At 39.6% G+C, this 18,987-nt stretch overlaps 1 protein-coding gene across 5 annotated transcripts in view; it reads right to left on the minus strand.

Moving 5' to 3' along the window:
• Positions 1 to 12,058: 12,058 nt before the first annotated feature.
• Positions 12,059 to 18,987, minus strand: part of RPGR (retinitis pigmentosa GTPase regulator) — a 57,084-nt gene continuing 50,155 nt past the window's right edge. For all 5 annotated transcript variants that reach the window (XM_047764696.1, XM_047764693.1, XM_047764692.1 and 2 more), the window contains one exon: positions 12,059 to 12,667. In XM_047764696.1, the coding sequence (XP_047620652.1) occupies positions 12,464 to 12,667 (204 nt within the window). In that variant the 3' untranslated portion in view covers positions 12,059 to 12,463. The remainder of the gene's footprint in view (positions 12,668 to 18,987) is intronic.

The following is an 18,987-nucleotide window of genomic DNA, read 5'->3' on the forward strand; positions in this document are numbered from 1 at the left end:
TCGTGGTGCATCGGAAACGAATCCGACTAGCATCCATGAGGATGCGGGTTCAATCCCTGGCCTCGCTCAGTGGGTTAAGGATCTGGCATTGCCGTGAGCTGTGGCATAGGTTGCAGGTGTGGCTTACACCCCACGTTGCTGTGGCTGTGGCTGTGGCTGTGGCAGGCAGCTGTAGCTCCGATTCAACCCCTAGCCTGGGAACTTCCACAGGCTACAAGTGTGGCCCTAAAAAATAAAAACAAAACAAAAAATATTCAATAGAGAAATAAAAATCATAAAAAACCAAATGAAAATTCTAGAGTTCGGAGTTCCCTTCTAGCACAGCAGCTTAAGAATATGGCGTTGTCACTACAGAGGTTCAGGTAGCTGCTGTGGCACAGGTTCGGCCAAAAAAAAAAAAAAACAAAACAAAACCAAGAAAACGAAAAAAAAAATCTAGAGTTGAAAAGTACAATAACCGGAATGAAAAATTTAATGAAACTGTTTAAAATATCAGTTTAGTCAATTTCTTTAAGTTCTACTTTTTGGCAGTTAGGATAAATTATTAGTCTTTTTCTACTAAAACAAAGACTATGTCTAAAAGACAGAGAAAAATATTTGCAAATATTGCTTATATTTCTACTTCCTTTTTATCTGAAAAGTTCCAAGGCACTTAATAACTAATTGTTGAAATAGTAAAACGATGTGCCAACTCCACTGAGCCTTACACGACAAACTTTTCCTGCAGTAGTTCTGAGAGGTCAGATTTTTGCCCCAAGATTTAGAGGGCTTGGCAGGCTATTTTATCATTGATAAAATCGCTTACATTCTTTTCAGAAACTTGGACATTGCAGGTAGTTGCTCAAAGGAAGGTACACTGCGCCTCTGTTACAAAAGCAAATTCCCTCAGCTTCTTCAGCTACGCTTAAAGCCAGATAGTTCAGAGGAAGGGGCTATGTTTCTCTGTTATTTGGTTTCCATTTCTCTTTCAACCCTGGCCATTTTAATCCCTTCAAGGCCTCTTTTTACTGTCTCCTGTGGTTTCTGAAATGTCACATTTCTTCCAACTTCTCAACTTTCTCTTTTATGATCATTCCCCTTTGCACTGGACACCAGTCCTGGGGAACATGCCCTGTTAGGCATGTTGAGAATTCAAAATCTGCAGTATGGGGAGTTTCAGGGAACAAGTGACATATAGGCTTGCAAACCAAATACCCACTGCCTAGTGGGCATTGATTTTATCAGTATACACATACGTATCACTCCTTTTCTTGTTTCACCCACACACGGTCTGAGCCTCGTGTCGTATATTTCAATTCTTGATGGAAGTAAATTTTGATGGTTTTCTTTTCTTTTTTTTTTTTTGTCTTTTGTTGTTGTTGTTATTGTTGTTGTTGCTATTTCTTGGGCTGCTCCCACGGCATATGGAGGTTCCCAGGCTAGGGGTTGAATCGGAGCTGTAGCCACCGGCCTACGCCACAGCCACAGCAACGCGGGATCCGAGCCGCGTCTGCAACCTACACCACAGCTCACGGCAACGCCGGATCGTTAACCCACTGAGCAAGGGCAGGGACCGAACCCGCAACCTCATGGTTCCTAGTGGGATTCGTTAACCACTGCGCCACGACGGGAACTCCTGATGGTTTTCTAAATAAAAAATCCTGCTACTAAGAAGTCATAACCCTATGATGTAATTCTGACACTGACCTCATGCTGAAGACTGAGGGGTGGCCTTTTGGAATACTTTCTCTTCTGAGCCCTGAAAATACTTACTTTGATGTATTTGTGGCTGGAGTAATCCCTTTATTAATGATTGTGAAAGATGGACAAAACACTATCCAATTATGTTACTCTATTCAGCTTTTCAGGAAGGAGGAGGCATAAAATCCCTTGTAAGCCATCTCTTCTTGGAAACAAAACTTGCTTTCAAATCAATGCAAATGCAGTCTGTTACAAACATAGGAAACAGACAAAATGTATTGATTATTCCATTTGTTTGATGTTTAGGCCCTTCTATGAAGATAGGGAATAAATTCCCATCTCAGTAGATCATAGACATTTTCTATTTTTCTGTTTCTTCCTCTTTTTACCTCTTCCCATACATACAAATGCTGCTGCCATCAGTACCACACAAGCCAAAGAATCATTTTTCTAGCACTTAAGTGGAGAATGACCAATAGGATAAGGTTACATTCGTGTATGCATTCTTCTTGGAGTACCTCTGTAATGCTCATTTCACTGACCACATCCAACTTATCATATATGCTAAGACCTATGGTACGCATGCTATGGCTATAGATAATATTTTATATACTATAATAATGAATACATAATGAGTGACTTTTTCCAAGTCCATAATGACTATCTGCATGGGAGGTAGAAAGAGAGGAAACACATCAATATGGATCTTCACTGAATACTCTGGAGAACATCAGAGGTGACAACGTCAAGAGGACAATACCACTCACTGGGATCCAAGGGAAACAATCAGGGATGACGTCATTAGGTCCTTGTGATCAAAAGCAAGAGCCCAAATTAAACTCTTTCATGTATTTTCCAGTATTCTTAGTAACACACAACTATGCTTTGGAAAGTTGGCTTTTTATGCTGTTGGAAATGTCTTAAAAATGAGGGGTTTTTTTTAATTATAAAAAGTATAAAGTAGTCCATGGCCCTTCACTCGTAACTGTGAAAGTACATGGATATGCCCTCCATTAGCACATAGAGTAAGTATATTCACTTGTATTGAGCTCTTGTTTTCCTAGACTCACAGTTAGCTTATATTTTTCAATTTTCCTTCTAGTAAGTTGGGCCCATGCCATTGAATGCCAGTGGAATGTGGGCATAAGTGATATATATAACTTCCAGGCCTGGAGGATGCAAGACTCCAATACCAAAGCCACCAAATGATGAGACAAAGCTCCCAAATTACTTTGTGGAACAAGGTCATTTACACACCTTTGGTGTATTTTGACATGACCAAGAAATAAACACTCAGTGTTAACTCAGGTTTGGGGAGTCTTTGTTATACAAGTCAAACTACCTAGACTAATATAACTAGTATCTTTCAGAGAAAACAATGTGAAAATTTATTCTAATTACTATAGTTGTTTGCTTGTGAGAGATAACATTCTGAAGTATTGCAGTCATTTCTCAGTTAAAATCAATTATTCTCCATGTGATGTTATATTACAATTACCTTAGCTATTAAAAAAAAATGTCTAGCCCTAGCCTAGTGTATCAGAACCAGAGCGGTCACAGGCAGTTTTATCTGAACAACTTCCCTGTGCTTTATAGATACCTATTGCTAAAAACTACCACTCTAAGATAACCTAAATTTTGCCTTTAGATCAGAAGTTAGATTTTCAAGTCACATTGTTTTGGGTCCATATAATTTGCTTGACTTGCTTTTTTTTAAAGTATATTCTGATTGTATTTTAAAAATTAATGTAATAAAATTGAGCTTTATCGGGTGTACAAGTTTTACAATGTATAGTTTCAGGCTATACCAACAAAATTAGGATTGAGAACAGTTCTATCACTCCAAAAACACTGCCTTATACGTTTACTTTGTAGTCACACTCTCCTCCTAACCCAACCCACTGCAATCACCCAAGGGCAGAAGGAAAGAAATAATAAAGATTAGAGAGGAAACAGGAGTTCCCTTTGTGGCTCAGTGGTTAACCATCCCGACTAGGATCCATGAGGATGTGGGTTCAATCCCTGGCCTCACTCATCGGGTTAAGGATCTGGCGTTGCCTTGAGCTGTGGTGTAGGTCGCAGACACTGTTTGGATCCCATATTGCTGTGGCTGCGGTGTAGGCTGGCATCTGCAGCTCCAATTAGACTCCTAGCCTGGGATCTTCCATATGCTGCGGGCATGGCCCTAAAAAGAAAGAAAGAAAAAAAAAAGATTAGAGAGTAAATAAATAAAATAGAGAGTAAAAAAAAAAAAAATAGAAAAGCTCAAAAAAACCAAGAGCTAGTTTTGCTAGTTTTTTGAAAAGATAAACAAAATTGACAAACCTATATAGCCAGGCTCACCAAGAAGAAGAGAGAGGATCCAAATACACAAAATTAAGAAATGAAAGAAAAGAAATAACAACCAATACTACAGATATTTTTAAAAGGTCACAAGAGAATACTATGAACAGTTATATGCCAACAAATTGCACAACACAAGAAGAAATGAACAAGTTTCTAGAAACACAGAGGCTGCCAAAACTGAATCAGGAAGAAACAGATAATTTCAACAGATAGATCACTAGAAGTGAAATAGAATCTGTAATAAAAACCTCCCTGCAGACAAAAGTCTAGGATTGGATGGCTTCACTGGGGAATTCTACCAAATATACAAACAATTTATACCTATGCTTCTTAAACTATTCCAAAAGACTGATGAGGAGGTGTGGCCTCAGATTTACTCAATGAAGCCAGAATCACCCTTATACCAACACCAGCCAAAGACACTACAAACAAAAAAAATACAGGCCATTATCTTTGACAAAATTAGATGCAAAAGTACTCAACAAGGAGTTCCCCTCTTGGCTCAGTGGGTTAAGGATCTGACATTGTCACTGCTGTGGCTCTGGTTATAGCTATGGCACAGGTTTGATCCCTGTTCGGAAATTTCTGCATGCTGTGGGTGCAGCCAAAAAAAAAAAAAAAGATTCGAAATATTAGCAAACTGTATCCAACAACACATGAAAAGACTCATACAACGTGATCAAGTAGGATTCATTCGAGGGTCACAAGGATGGTTCAATACAGGCAAATCAATCCATGTGACACCACATTAACAAAAGAAAAGACAAAATATGATCATCTCAGTAGACATAGAAAAAGCATTTAGTAAAATTCAACATCATTCATGATAAAAATTCTCATGAAAGTAGGTATAGAGGGAACATCACTCAACATAGTAAAAACCATTTATGACAAACCCACAGCCAACATAATACTTAATGGTGAAAACCTGAAAGTCTTCCTGCTAAAATCTGGAATAAGATAAGGATGCCTACTCTCACCACTTCTATTGGAAGCCCTAGTCACAGTAATCAGACAAGAAAAAGAAATAAGAAGTATCCAAATTGGAAGGGAAGAGGTAAAACCGTCACTACATGCAGATGCTATACTATATACAGGAAACCTAAAGCTCCAGACAAAAACTACTAGAATTGATAAATGAATTCAGCAAGGTAACAGGATACAAGATTAACATACAGAAATCAGTTGAACTTCTTTATACAAACAATGAAGTATCAGAAAAAGAATGTAAAAAAATCTCTTTTAAAATTGCATCAAAAAATTACTTAGGAATAAACCTGACCAAGGAGGTGTTTCTTATATGCTGAGAACTATAAAACATTAATCAGGGAAATTAAAGAGGATTCAAAGAAATGGAAAGATAGTCGATGCTTCTGGGTTGGAAGAATTAATATCATAAAAATGGCTGGGAGTTCCCGTCGTGGGGCAGTGGTTAACGAATCTGACTAGGAACCATGAGGTTGCGGGTTCGATCCCTGCCCTTGCTCAATGGGTTAACGATCCGGTGTGGCCGTGAGCTGTGGTGTAGGTTGCAGACATGGCTCGGATCCCGTGGCGTTGCTGTGGCTGTGGCGTAGGCCAGTGGCTACAGCTCCGATTCGACCCCTAGCCTGGGAACCTCCATATGCCACGGGAGCAGCCCAAGAAATGGCAAAAAGACAAAAAAAAAGTGGCCATACTACCCAAAGCAATCTACAGATTCAATGCAATCTCTATCAAATCACCCATGACATTTTTCACAGAACTAGAAGAAATGATCCTAAAATTTATATGGAACCACAAAAGACCCATAATTTCCAAAGCAATCTTGAGGAAAAAGAACAAAGCAGGAGGCATACTACTGCCAGATTTCAACAATACGACAAAGCTACAGCAACCAAATAGCATGGCATTGGCACAAAAACAGACATATGGATAAATGGAACAGAACAGAGAGCCCAGAAATAAACTCACACACTTATGGTCAATTAATCTTTGACAAAGGAAGCAAGAATATACAATGGAGAAAAGATGGTCTCTTGAGCAAGTGTGCTGGGAAAGTTGGACAGCCACACATAAATCAATGAAGTTAGAACATACTCTCACACCATACAACTCGAAATGGCTTAACAACTTAAATATAGGACATGACACCACAAAACTTCCAGAAGAGAATATAGGCAAAACATTCTCTGACATCGACCATACAAATGTTTTCTCAGACCAGTGTCCCAAGGCAAAAGAAATGAAAGTAAAAATTTACAGATAGGACCTAATCAAACTTACAAGCTTGTGTACAGCAAAGGAAACTATAAACAAAATGAAAAGACTAACCTGTGGATTGTGAGAAAATATTTGCAAACTATGCGACTGACAAGGGCTTAATCTCCAAAATATACAAACAGCTTATATGACTCAACAACAAAAAATCAACAACCCAATGGAAAAATGGGCAGAAGAACTAAACAGACATTTCTCCAAGAAGACATATGGGTGGCCAGTAGGCACATGAAAAAGTGCTCGACATTACTAATTATTAGAGAAATGCAAATCAAAACTACAAAGAAGTATCTATCACCTCACAGCAGTCCGAATGGCCATCATTAAAATGTCTACAAATAACAAATGCTGGAGAGGGTGCGGGGGAAAAAGGGAACCCTCCTACACTATTGGTAGGAATATAAACTGGTGCAGTCACTTTGGAAAACTATATGGAGGCTCCTCAAAAAACTAAAAATAGAACTACCATATGATCCAACAATCATATGGTAGTTCTTGGGCATATATCCAGATCAAACTATTGGGCATATATCCAGATCAAACTATAAAAGATACATGCACTCAATGTTCATAGCCAAGACATGGAAACAAGCTAAGTATCCACCAACAGATGAATGGATGAAGAAGATGTGGTATATATATACACAATGGAATACTACTCAGCCATAAAAAGAACAGAATAATGCCATTTGCAGCAACATGGATGGACTTAGAGATTACCATACTAAGTGAAGCAAGTCAGACAAAGATAAATATATGATATCACTTACATGTGGAATCAAAAGTATGACACAAGTGAACTTATTTAAAAAATAGAAACAGGAGTTCCCATCATGGCGCAGCAGAAAAGAATCTGATTAGGAACCATGAGGCTGTGGGTTCGATCCCTGGCCTTGATCAGTGGGTTAAGGATCCGGTGTTGCCATGAGCTGTGGTGTAGGTTGCAGATGCGGCTTGGATCTGGCGTTGCTGTTGTGGCTCTGGCGTAAGTTGGCAGCTACAGCTCCGATTAGACCCCTAGCCTGGGAACCTCCAGATGCCGTGTGTGGCCCTCAAAAAGACAAATAAATAAATAAATAAACAAAATAAAATAAAAAATAGAAACAGACTCACAGACCTAACAAATTTATCGTTACCAAAGGGGAAAGGACGGCAGGAAGTGGGAAGGATAAATTAGGATTTGGGGATTAACAGATACAAACTACTATACATAAAATAGATAAGCAATAAGGATTTACTATATAGCAGAGTGAACTATATTCAATATCATGTAATAACCTATGATAGAAAAATATCTATCTATAACCAAATCACTTCACTGTACATCAATCACACACATTTCCCTGTGCGGTATAGTAGGATCCCATTGCCCATTTCTTAACTCTAATGTAGCTTCTTCCAGCAGAAACATCTTACTTACTTCATCGTATTCAACACACTTATACTGTTAGCTTCCCCCACACTCCCAAGAAGGCTTAGTACGCATTTGTATGCAACAAAAAATTATCTTCGTAAAATGACCACTTTTCTAATTACCTTTAACTCACATTTCCTGCTTAAAATTTGAGGTCAAACTTGGGAAAGTTACAACTGTGATAAAGGCAGGGCCTGATGAATTATTTCAACATATTTTCCTTATAAACAAATTTCTTTTGCCAAAATAATGTACTTTGTTTAAAATAGAGGTCACAATTTGCCCTTTGTGGGCTGAATTGGGCTTGGAGCTATAGCTTGGCTCTGTTTACATACACACATGCATGCATGGATATGTATGTGAATGAGTTGTCTATTATAAAAACCCAAATTTCCAGCTTCTTTTTAAACCAACTGAGGGTCTGGCAATTCTGGGCCCAGTATTGAGAAACAGCAGTCACCAGCTAGAACAGATTGGCAGCAGCTTCAATATGCTTATCCGTTTAGTCTCTGAAAATATTTCAGTTATGAGACCCCTGGTTTAAATGTGTTTTTTGTTCAATTTAATAAAATATCTCCTCATTCCTGAGTTGAAGACCTTCTAACCTTCTGATCTGTCTCTTTTTGCTAATTTATTCTTACGAGGTAAAAAAAAAAGTAAGGCATATTTTAAGGTTCTGTCTACAAAGATACTCTAAGCTTTTTAAAGAACTACTATCAGATGAAAAATCCTTAAACCATGTGCTCTGGCAAAAGGAATGCTTAAGTATAAAAATATTTTTAATTTTGGTAGCCTCACAAGAACAAAGCAGGCAGAAAAACACTTAATTGAAGTTCAGGAGCATGATAAAGAAATCAGTCTGGTTTTGACCTCAAATAATTATTCAGTCTCACCTCTGTCTACTCATCTGATCTACTGGCACTTGGGTCTCCTGTGGATAGAGGTCTGTGATAATAACTTTGGCTCCATTCTTGTTGTTGACCCTGATGGTTATAAAACTAGTTGGCCTAATATGCCCCCTTTTGGATGCTTCTGATGATGTTCACTGCTTTTCCTGGAAGAGGCAGATTCTTTCCTGCTCATGGAAATACTTACTTTTCCTTCTATGGATTTATAATAGCCTATGGGTAGTAGAATTGTACTACAATGAACCATAGGTAAATACTTCAAAAAATGAGTTTAAACTTGATGTATGCATAACTTTCTAAGAAACAGATCCATGTCAAAATTCTACACTGTACATGTTATAATTTATTTGATGATCATTTAACATTTAATATGTGCCCCCTGTGTCTGGGATCTTGGAAAAGATAACCTAACTACGATTCCTGTTTTGATGTAATTGGTGATTTACTACATGGAAGTTAGAACATCATAATGTCTCCAAAGAAGACATTTTATCATTGAAGGTTCAGGATTTGGGAAGTTTCCATCATGGCTCAGTGGTTAATGAACCCAACAGGTATCCATAAAGATGAGGGTTCAGTCCTTGGCCTCACTTAGTGGGTCAGGGATCCGGTGTTGTCGTGAGCTGTGGTGTAGGTTGCAGATGCGGCTCAGACCCTGTGTTGCTGTGGCTGTGGTGTTAAGCTGGCAGCTACAGCTCCAATTCAACCCCTAGCCTTGGAACCTCCATATGCGCAAGTGTGGTCCTAAAAAGACAAAAAAAAAAAAAAAAAAAGGATTCAGGATTTAGCAAGAGTCTTTATATTTTAGGAAAGTAATAGTAAGACTATAAGAGATTAGAGATTATAAATAATCAAGGCTATTTTTTTGCATGTGATCTGTAACTTTAAAACTGAAACATTGTTATGGATTGAATTGTGTTACCCCTAAAAAGTGTTTTGAGGGAGTTCCACTGTGGTTCAGCAGTAATGAACTCAACTAGTATCCATAAAGATGTGAGTTCAATCCCTGGACTTGCTCAGTGAGTTAGGATCCAACATTGCCATGAGCTGTGGTGTAGGTCACAGACGCAGTTCTGATCTGGCGTTGCTGTGGCTGTGGTGTAGGCCATCAGCTACAGCTCTGATTCGACCACTAGCCTGGGAACCTCCATTTGCCATGGGTGCCGCCCTAAAAAGGCAAAAAAAAAAAAAGGGAATCCCCATTGTGGCTCAGCATAAATGAATCTGACTAGTATCCATGAGGATGTGGGTTTGAGCCCTGGCCCCGCTCAGTGGGTTAAGGATCTGGCATTGCTGTGAGCTGTGGTGTAGGTTGCAGACCCAGCTCGGATCCCATGTTGCTGTGGCTGTGGCGTAGGCCGGCAGTTACAGCTCCAATTCTACCCCTAGCCTGCGAGCCTCCACATGCTGAGGGTGGGGCCCTAAAAAAAAGACAAAAGACAAAAAAAAAAAAGTGGTTTGGGAGTTCCCATCATGGCTCAACCGGTTAAGAACCCAACTAGTACCCATGAAGATGCAGGTTCCACCCCTGGTGCCACTCAGTGGGTTAAAGGAGCTGGTGTGCCGGGAGCTGTGGTGAAGGTTGCGGACACTGCTTGGATCCTGTGTTGCTGTGGCTGTGGTGTAGGCCAGCAGCTACAGCTCCAATTTGACCCCTAGCCTGAGGACTTCCATATGCCTTCAGCCCTAAAAAGACAAAAAAAAAAAAAAAGTGTTTTAAAGTCCTAACTCCCAGTTCCTCAAAATGTGATAATACTTAGAAATTGGGACTTTAAGGAGGCAATCCAGTTAAAATGAGCGCATGGCCTTCTCCATAATATGGCAGCTTGGTTCTAGCTCTTTAAATTGCTCTGACTATTCCAACTCTGATATCTAGAGTTTTGAAAGGGCCAACCTGCTTAGGCCAGGCCCATCTTGGGATAATCTCTCTTTTGCTTGATGTTAACTGGAATTTTAATTATACATGTAAAATATGTCACCTTTTCCATATAATTTAAACAATGGAGTGATATCTCATCGTATTCACTGGTCCCCCTGACACTCAAGGGGAAGGGATTATTCAGGGCAAGTATATCAGCAGGTGGGAACCTTGGGGGCCATTTCGGAATCCTGCCTATATCACAACTTGAATGTCTTAGTACTACTTGTGAGTTTCACTTCCACTTGGCTCCTATAGTTTTTATTTTGGAAAAGTATTTTCACAAAACTGTATTAGTTCTATAGTGGTAGGCAATGGCAAGGTTTTTTTTTTTTTTAATTAAAGTCACCTATAATAAAATTAGAATTCCACTGAACGTAATATTTATATAGACTATTTTGTAAGAGTTCAAAATCACATCTACTGCCTTTTAACAGCCACACTTGCAGCATATGGAAATTCCCGGGCCAGGGACTGAATCCGAGCTGCAGGTGTGACCTACACCCTAGCTGCAGCAACGCTGGATCCTTTAACCCACTGTGCTGGGCCAGGGATGGAACCCACGCCACTACAGTGACCCAAGCCGCTGCAGTCGGGCTCTTAACCCACTGTGCCACAGTGAGAACTCCCCAAATCACACCTACTCTTGACTAACATCCTTAGAGCCCTTGTGCCTGAAACACAAAGATGGAGCATCTTTTTCTCTGTTTAAATGGGGGTGATGGTCACTGTGACTGAATACGCAAATGTTTTAGTCAGAAGCTGGAATGGGAAAAATGAAGGTAGTTTGCTCCATCAACTAACTAGCATCAATGAGCAGAGGAAAGCAATGTTTTTATCAAAGCAGACTCAGCAGCGTTACCCTTTCTGTTCCTTGTGGTAGAGCACTGTGTGATGCAGCCAACCTGGGTGACCACTATCAACGCTAGAGACAGCTGAAGTGAGCCAGCCCGGCTGTGTCCGTTCTGCTAAGGTGGCCATCTGTGGCATGTCAAACAGTGCAGATCATACCTCATAATCTGCCATGTTTTCATTTCAAATCACCTCCTTAAAGAGAAGAGCGGGAAGCAAAGAAATCTTAATTTCTCCACAAAGATGTACTGTTTATACAGTTGTCCCGATATTTCCCTTACTCAGAGGTAAATGCATTTTTGTGTCTTTCAATATTTTAAAATTAGATTTTTGGGGGGAGTTCCCCATCGTGGCTCAGCAGTTAATAAACCTGATTAGTATCTACGAGGATGTGGATTCGATCCCCGGCCTCACTCAGTGGGTGAGGATCCAGTGCTGCCATGGCTGTGGTGCAGGCTGGCAGCTGTAGCTCCACTTCAACCCCTAGCCTGGGAAGCACCATATGCTGCAGGTGTAGCCCTAAAAAGAACCAAAAAAAATTAGATTTTGTTTTTGCCCCCATTTTATCAACTGATAACTCCAGGTACCTCTAAATTTTATTGATATTCACCCATTTAAACAGTGTAACTGACCAGATATAGTTTATTAAAATATGTTCATTAAAAACAATTTTGACTCAGTTTTTGAAAATTGCAAATACATTAAAAACTGTTACAGTGTTATGAGACTGCAAATATTGCCTTATGAAATTATAAAGAAGTAAAACTGTTTAGTAAAAATGATGAAATATCTTAATTTAACTTTCACATATAAAAATATATTTTATATTGCAACACTGAACAGTTAAGGCCACAACACTTGAAGGAGAGTTTGAGATATACATATTTTGAAATTGCTTGTCAAAAATATGAGCATTTAAATAAATATCAAAACAGGTCGTAATATTCAAACCAAATAAAACATATTATTAAGTTATATCATTAAAAGCTTATTAAGCTTGTTATCAGAAACTTTCCTTCAGAACGCAAACGTTTTTCAAGTATAAATTACGATGTGCTTGGTGATCAGGAAAGCATAAATATACATTCATAGTACTGTACAAGATTTTGACCTTCTCGCCATATTTGGGGGTGAGGTATCCTGATGATTTTGCCCCATGTGGTTCTGGCTGGCATCTTTCTTATTTCTTTTAAAAGCTATTTGATCTCCTACTGGTTTTATTTCTGGGAGTGGCTCAATATTCTCCATACTTTTCTGACTTGTCAAGGACATCCTTTTAAAGAGGAAAACCTAGAAAACAAAACACATAAGAGAATTCATTTCAGTAAGTAGAATATTCACTTAACAGTATTTGGGGGTATAATTTTCAACCAGTCTTTTTTTTTTTTTAATGTATTTTAGGGCCCCACCCATGGCATATGGAGGTTCTCAGGCTAGGGGCTGAATCAGAGCTCCAGCTGCCAGCCTGCGCCATAGCCACAGCCACAGCAACACAGGATCGGAGTCGCGTCTGCGACCTACACAACAGCTCACAGCAATGCCAGATCCTTAACCCACTGAGCGAGGCCAGGGAATGAACCCGCAACCTCATGGTTCCTAGTGGGATTTGTTTCTGCTGTGCCACGACGGGAACTCCCCCACAAGTCTTAAGATTATTTCATCACATCTTTATGGGGCATCACAACGGTACATTCTTAGTATCCACCAAGCTTTTTTTCTTTTACCAATCACAATCATGATTCTTCCCTAAAGCGAGATCTTTCAGGGTTTACCCTTCAGCTTTACCAATGCTTTGGTAATAATGTTATCATTTTTCTTCAAAGAACAAATTCAGTATTTCTTTGTTTTGTTATAGGAGAAAAGCTGAAAACCAGGATATTCTAGGGGAGGATATACCTCCCCATTCTTGTAGACCAGAACTTCTGGCAATGTTAGTGCTGCCAAGTGGTGGCAGTGGGAGCCCCGGGGGTCTGAGTAGGTAGCTAGATATATGGGTCTGCTGCTCGGGGGAGGCCACAGCTGCGGATGGGCAGAATGCAGATACCAGCTGAAGAGATGAAAGGGGGCTCCATAACTCAGGGATTTCAGGTAGGAAGGAGAGAGAGCAGAAAAAAAGAGACTGAGGAAAAGCCAAGTGTGAAAGGAAGAGGAGCCGGCCCTGGGGACTGAGCTTTGCAGGGACAAAGTCAGGAAAAAGAGGCAGCTCAGAAGTCAGGGGAGGATAATATCAAGGAGAGAAGGCCAACCAGGCACATGCTGGAGACATCGAGGGAGATGATGAATGAATAGTCCCAAAGGATTTCAGCCCTTTGAGGATTTAGCCAGACAGAAAACAGGATTCCTAAAGAATGACAACCCGAATGATGGATTTGATAAGATGCTAAAACCAAACAACAACAGAAACAGCTGAGGAGTTCGCCCCTTCAGAAATGAAAATGGTGCTAATAAGATCAGCTTACTTTCAGTCTTAATGAATGGAGGAACTAGAGGCAAAAGGTATAAAGCCAGTGTCTCAAAAAGAGTCTATGGACTCCCACCGTGGCACAGTGGAAACAAACCCAACTAATAGCCATGAGGACAGGGGTTTGATCCCTGGCCTCGTTCAGTGGGTTAAGGATCCGGTGTTGCTGTGAGCTGTGGTGTAGATTGCAGACGCAGCTCAGATCCTGTGTGGCTATGGGGTAGGCCAGGAGCTACAGCTCTGATTCAACCTCTAGCCTGGGAACTTGGATATGCCACAGGTGCGGCCCTAAAAACACAAAGAGAGAGAGAGAGAGAGTCTATGAACCAAAATGGGAGAAATTCTGTTCCTGCTATTGTGGAGGAATATATGTCATGAAAAATTCTTCCATTACAAAATTCCAAGAAATACTGAAAAAGTATATAAAGTATAATTTTATAATGTAAGCTCATAAAATGAATAAAAATCTGTTGGTCAAAAAAAAAAATGAAGCAGGAGCATTTGGAAGCCTCAGAGGCAAGTTGAATATTGAAATGGCATTCACTGATCTCATAACTTCAACTCTCAGATTTTAGCAGATTTGGTCTCACAAAAATGCAGAGAACTGGAACTGAGACCCCTATATAAAGTGGGGACCCTCTAAGGACTAGGCCTTTGACTCAAGTCCACCTACAAACATTGGGAGGTAACAAAATAACACGTTTTCCTGATGTGAGTTTGGGGTTCCCATTTACATTATTGGTGTGGGTGGGAAATCCTGAACTGAGACACTAGCCGAAAGTGGTCCTGGAGTGAGCTAACAGAGACTAATACAAATTACCTATGGATGGACCTGCCCTAATCTAAGCTTTAAACGATTTCCACAAAAAGTCTCAGTTGAACGTGAACTCACAATCCGAACTGTAAAACACAGAAACAAATAAGACACCATAAGCAAGTCAGCCAAAGCAACAAACAGATTTAGACTCCAAAGGATGTCTGACACTGGAATAACTAAATACAAAATATAAAATAAGTATACTTAAATTATTTAAAAGACTAAAACAAAAAACATGAGCACAGGGAGTTCCTGTTGTGGCTCAGTGGGTTAAGGACCCGATATTGTCTCTGTGAGGATGCAGGTTCTATCCCTGGCCTCTCTTAGTGGGTTAAGGAGCTGGCGTTGCCACAAGCTGTGGTGTATGCCGCAGGTGGAGCTGGGATCCACTGTGCTGTGGCTGTGGCGTAGGTCCCAGCTGCAGCTCCAATTCAACACCTGGCCCAGGAACTTTCAAATGCTGCAGGTGTGGCCGTAAAAAGAAAAAAAAATGAACACAAAACAAGACACTAGTTTTTAAAACATCAGATTTATTTGAAAAAAAATCAAAATCGAATTTCACTTCAAAATGTGAAAAGTATAAAAACTGAAATTAAAACTCAATGGGTAGTTTAAATAGCAGATTAGTCTCAGATGAAAACAGGCTATGAAATAGACATGCTCCGAAATTTCTACAGATATCACTTAGACATGGGAAATAAGTAATATTTAAAAGACACAGATAACAGAATGAAACGTTTTATATTAGAGTTCCAAAGAGGACAGAAGAAATATTCAAATATATAATAGATATGAAAAGAAATAGCGAATAAAGAAAATGGTAAAACAAATAATGATATTTGATTTGTGAGGTTAAAAAATTAAAACACTTGATAAAATAACATGTAAAATGGGAAGGAAGGAATGATAGGAGAGGTAACTCTTCTACAATCTTGTATTATTTGGGCAAAAGGAAGATTGATTAGCAGAGATTTTCAGATTAGTTAAATAAGCAAGACTCGGAGTTCCCATCGTGGCGCAGTGGAAACGAATCCAACTGGGAAACCATGAGGTTGTGGGTTCGATCCCTGGCCTCACTCAGTGGGTTAAGGATCTGGTGTTGCTGTGAGCTGTGGTGTAGGCTGCAGATGTGGCTCAGATCTGGCATTGCTGTGGCTGTGGTGTAGGCCGGCAGCTGTAACTCCAATTAGATCCCTAGCTTGGGAACCTCCATATGCCACGAGTGCGTGCCCTAAAAAGCAAAAAAAAAAAAAAAAAAGCAAGACTCATATATATGCTGTCTAATCAAATGCACTTCAAATATAAAGTCATAAATGGGTTAAAAGTAAAAGGATGTTAAAAGATAACTCTAATCAAAAGAAACTAGAGTGGCTATATTATATCAGATCAAGTAGATTTTAGAGCAAAGAATACTATTGGGGATAAATAAGTTTATTTCATAATGATGAAAGGGTCGATTAATTAAGAGGATGTAACAATCCTAAATATCACAGAACCAAATAACAGCTTTCAGACACATAAAGCAAAAATTAATAGAAGTACAAGAGGAACTCCATAAGTCCACAATTATAGTAGGGATTTTAATACCCCTCTTTCAATAATGGAACAAGTAGGCAGAAAATAAGGAAGGATAGAGAAGACTTGAACAACACTATCAACCAACTTGACCCAGTTACACTGAGAAAACACACTACACAACAAGAGTATTTTTTCAACCTTCTTTTCAAATGAACATTTACCAAGATAGATCTGATTATGTGCCATAAAACATGTTTCAATAAATTTAAAAGGAATCAAGTCATACTAAGTATGTTCTCCAATCACAATGTAATTAAATTAGGTATTAATAACAGAAAGATCACTGGAAAAATCCCCAAATACACAATCTTTAATATCCCCGAAATTAAATAACTCATGAGTTGGGAGTTTGCATCATGGCTCAGTGGAAATGAATCTGACTAGTATCTATGAGGACACAGGTTCAATCCCTCATCTCGCTCAATGGGTTAAGGATCTGGTGTTGCCGTGAGCTGTGGTGTAGGTCACAGATGTGGCTCAGATCTGGTGTTACTGTGGCTGTGGCGTAGGCTGGCAGCTACAGCTCCGATTCAACCCCTAGCCTGGGAACTGCCATGCCATGGGTGTGGCCCTAGAAAAACACACAAACAAATAAACAAAACCCCATGAGTCAAAGAAGAATTAAAGGGGAAATGAGAATATTTTGAACTGAATGAAAATGAAAACACAACATATCAAGTACTTCAGGGGAAATTTATAGCATAAAAAACCTCTAATAAAAAATAAGAAAGGTCTCAAATCAGTGACCTCAAAACAGTAACTTCCATGTTAAGGAAAATTCAACAAAACGTTGCTAAAGAAAATTTGAGAAGACATCAATAAATGAAGAGAAACAGCATGTTCATGAATTAGGCGACTTAATATTGTTAAAATGTTAATTCTTCCCTAATTTATCTATAGATTCAGAAATGATCCCAAATTAAAATCCCAGCAGGCATTGTTTTCCCCCCAGTAATCAACAAACTGATTCTAAAAATTCACATGGAAGTGCAAATGGTCTAGAACAGCCAAAACAAGTCTGAAAAGGAGCAAAGCTGGGGGACTAACAGTTCCTGATTTTAAGACTTATGTTAAAGCTACAGTCATCAAGACTGTGTGGTACTGGCGCAACATAAACAGACTGAAGGAACAGAATACAGAATCCAGAAATAGGCTCACAGGTAAAAAAAAATCAATTGGGAGTTCCCGTCGTGGCGCAGTGGTTAACAAATCCGACTAGGAACCATGAGGGTGCGGGTTCGGTCCCTGCCCTTGCTCAGTGGGTTAAGGATCCAGCGTTGCCGTGAGCTGTGGTGTAGGTTGCAGATGCGGCTCGGATCCCACGTAGCTGTGGCTCTGGCGTAGGCCGGTGGCTACAGCTCCGATTCAACCCCTAGCCTGGGAACCTCCATATGCCGTGGGAGCGGCCCAAGAAATAGCAACAACAACAACAACAACAACAAAAAGACCAAAAAAAAAAAAATCAATTGCTTTCTAATAAAGGTATTATGGTATCTCAGCAGAAAAAGGACAGTCTTTTTTTTTTTTTTTTTTCAACAAATGGTGCTAGAACAATTAGATGTTTATATGCAAAAAAAAAAAAAAAAGAACTTTCTCTCCACTCCTGTACCATGTAAGGAATTAACTCAAAATGGAATACCACTCAGTAATATAAAGGAATGAACTACTGATACACGAATGGATGAATCTCAAAACAGTAATCAGTCGCCTGCTGAGTATGGCAGGGGGACGGAGGGTGTAGACAGGGACCACAAAGAGGCACAAAGAATCATCTGCTGGGAATGGCACTGTTCACACTTGATTGTAAATATGCTTTTATAGGTATATATGTATGTCAAAAGTAATCAAATTCTATACTTTAAATATATGTGTAGTTCATCATAGGTCAATTATACCTAAATAAAGCTATTTTGAAAAGGTAGGAGCATAATTATTAGGTGGGTCTCAAAGAGATGGACTCAGGGGTTTTTTTTGTTTTTTTTTTTTTTTTTCTGCTATGGTGTGCAGCAGCTTGATATGGGGTCTCAGTTCCCAAATCAGGGATTGAACTCAGGCTACAGTGGTGAAAGTGCTGAATCCTAACCACTAGACCACCAGGGAACTCCCCTGGTTTCAGGTTTTTAAGCCTGGGAAAAACTGACAACAACAGGAGACAATATGTATAATTTACCTCAAATTTTCTTCACAACAGAGCAAAGCTAACTGTGTACTTGAGGCAAACGTGCTGAGTTGTGCTATCATGGTAAACAAAACATAGCATCAGAGAAAAGGCAGTCGCCAGGAAAGGCAAGAATCCATGGGCATAATTTTTGGTGGAGATATTTTCATCTCAGCCTCTTATATTTATGGCAGTGACAATGAATAAGAAATCTATTGACTCAACTGGCACAGGGAATTAGCCAGGAATCCGCCATGTTCTTGCTAGTTTCTGAGGGACAGCCCTGGATTTTTAACCACTGTTTAGCCCTGTGCCTGGCATATAAGAGGCACCTAGTAAATATATGCTAAATAAATGCATGAATAAACTAATTCCATCATGGGAAGAAATTATCTATTTATTTATTTTTTCTGTTTTTTCAGGGCCACACCCGTGGCACATGGAAGTTCCCAGCCAAGGAGCTGAATCAGAGCTGCAGCTGCCGGCCTACATTGCAGCTCGCAGCAATGCCGCATCTTTTAACCCACCGAATGGGGCCAGCGATTGAATCCTCACCCTCATGGACACTAGTCGGATTCTTAACCCGCTGAGTCACA

The sequence above is a fragment of the Phacochoerus africanus genome, chromosome X (assembly GCF_016906955.1).
Source record: "Phacochoerus africanus isolate WHEZ1 chromosome X, ROS_Pafr_v1, whole genome shotgun sequence".
Taxonomy (NCBI): domain Eukaryota; kingdom Metazoa; phylum Chordata; class Mammalia; order Artiodactyla; family Suidae; genus Phacochoerus; species Phacochoerus africanus.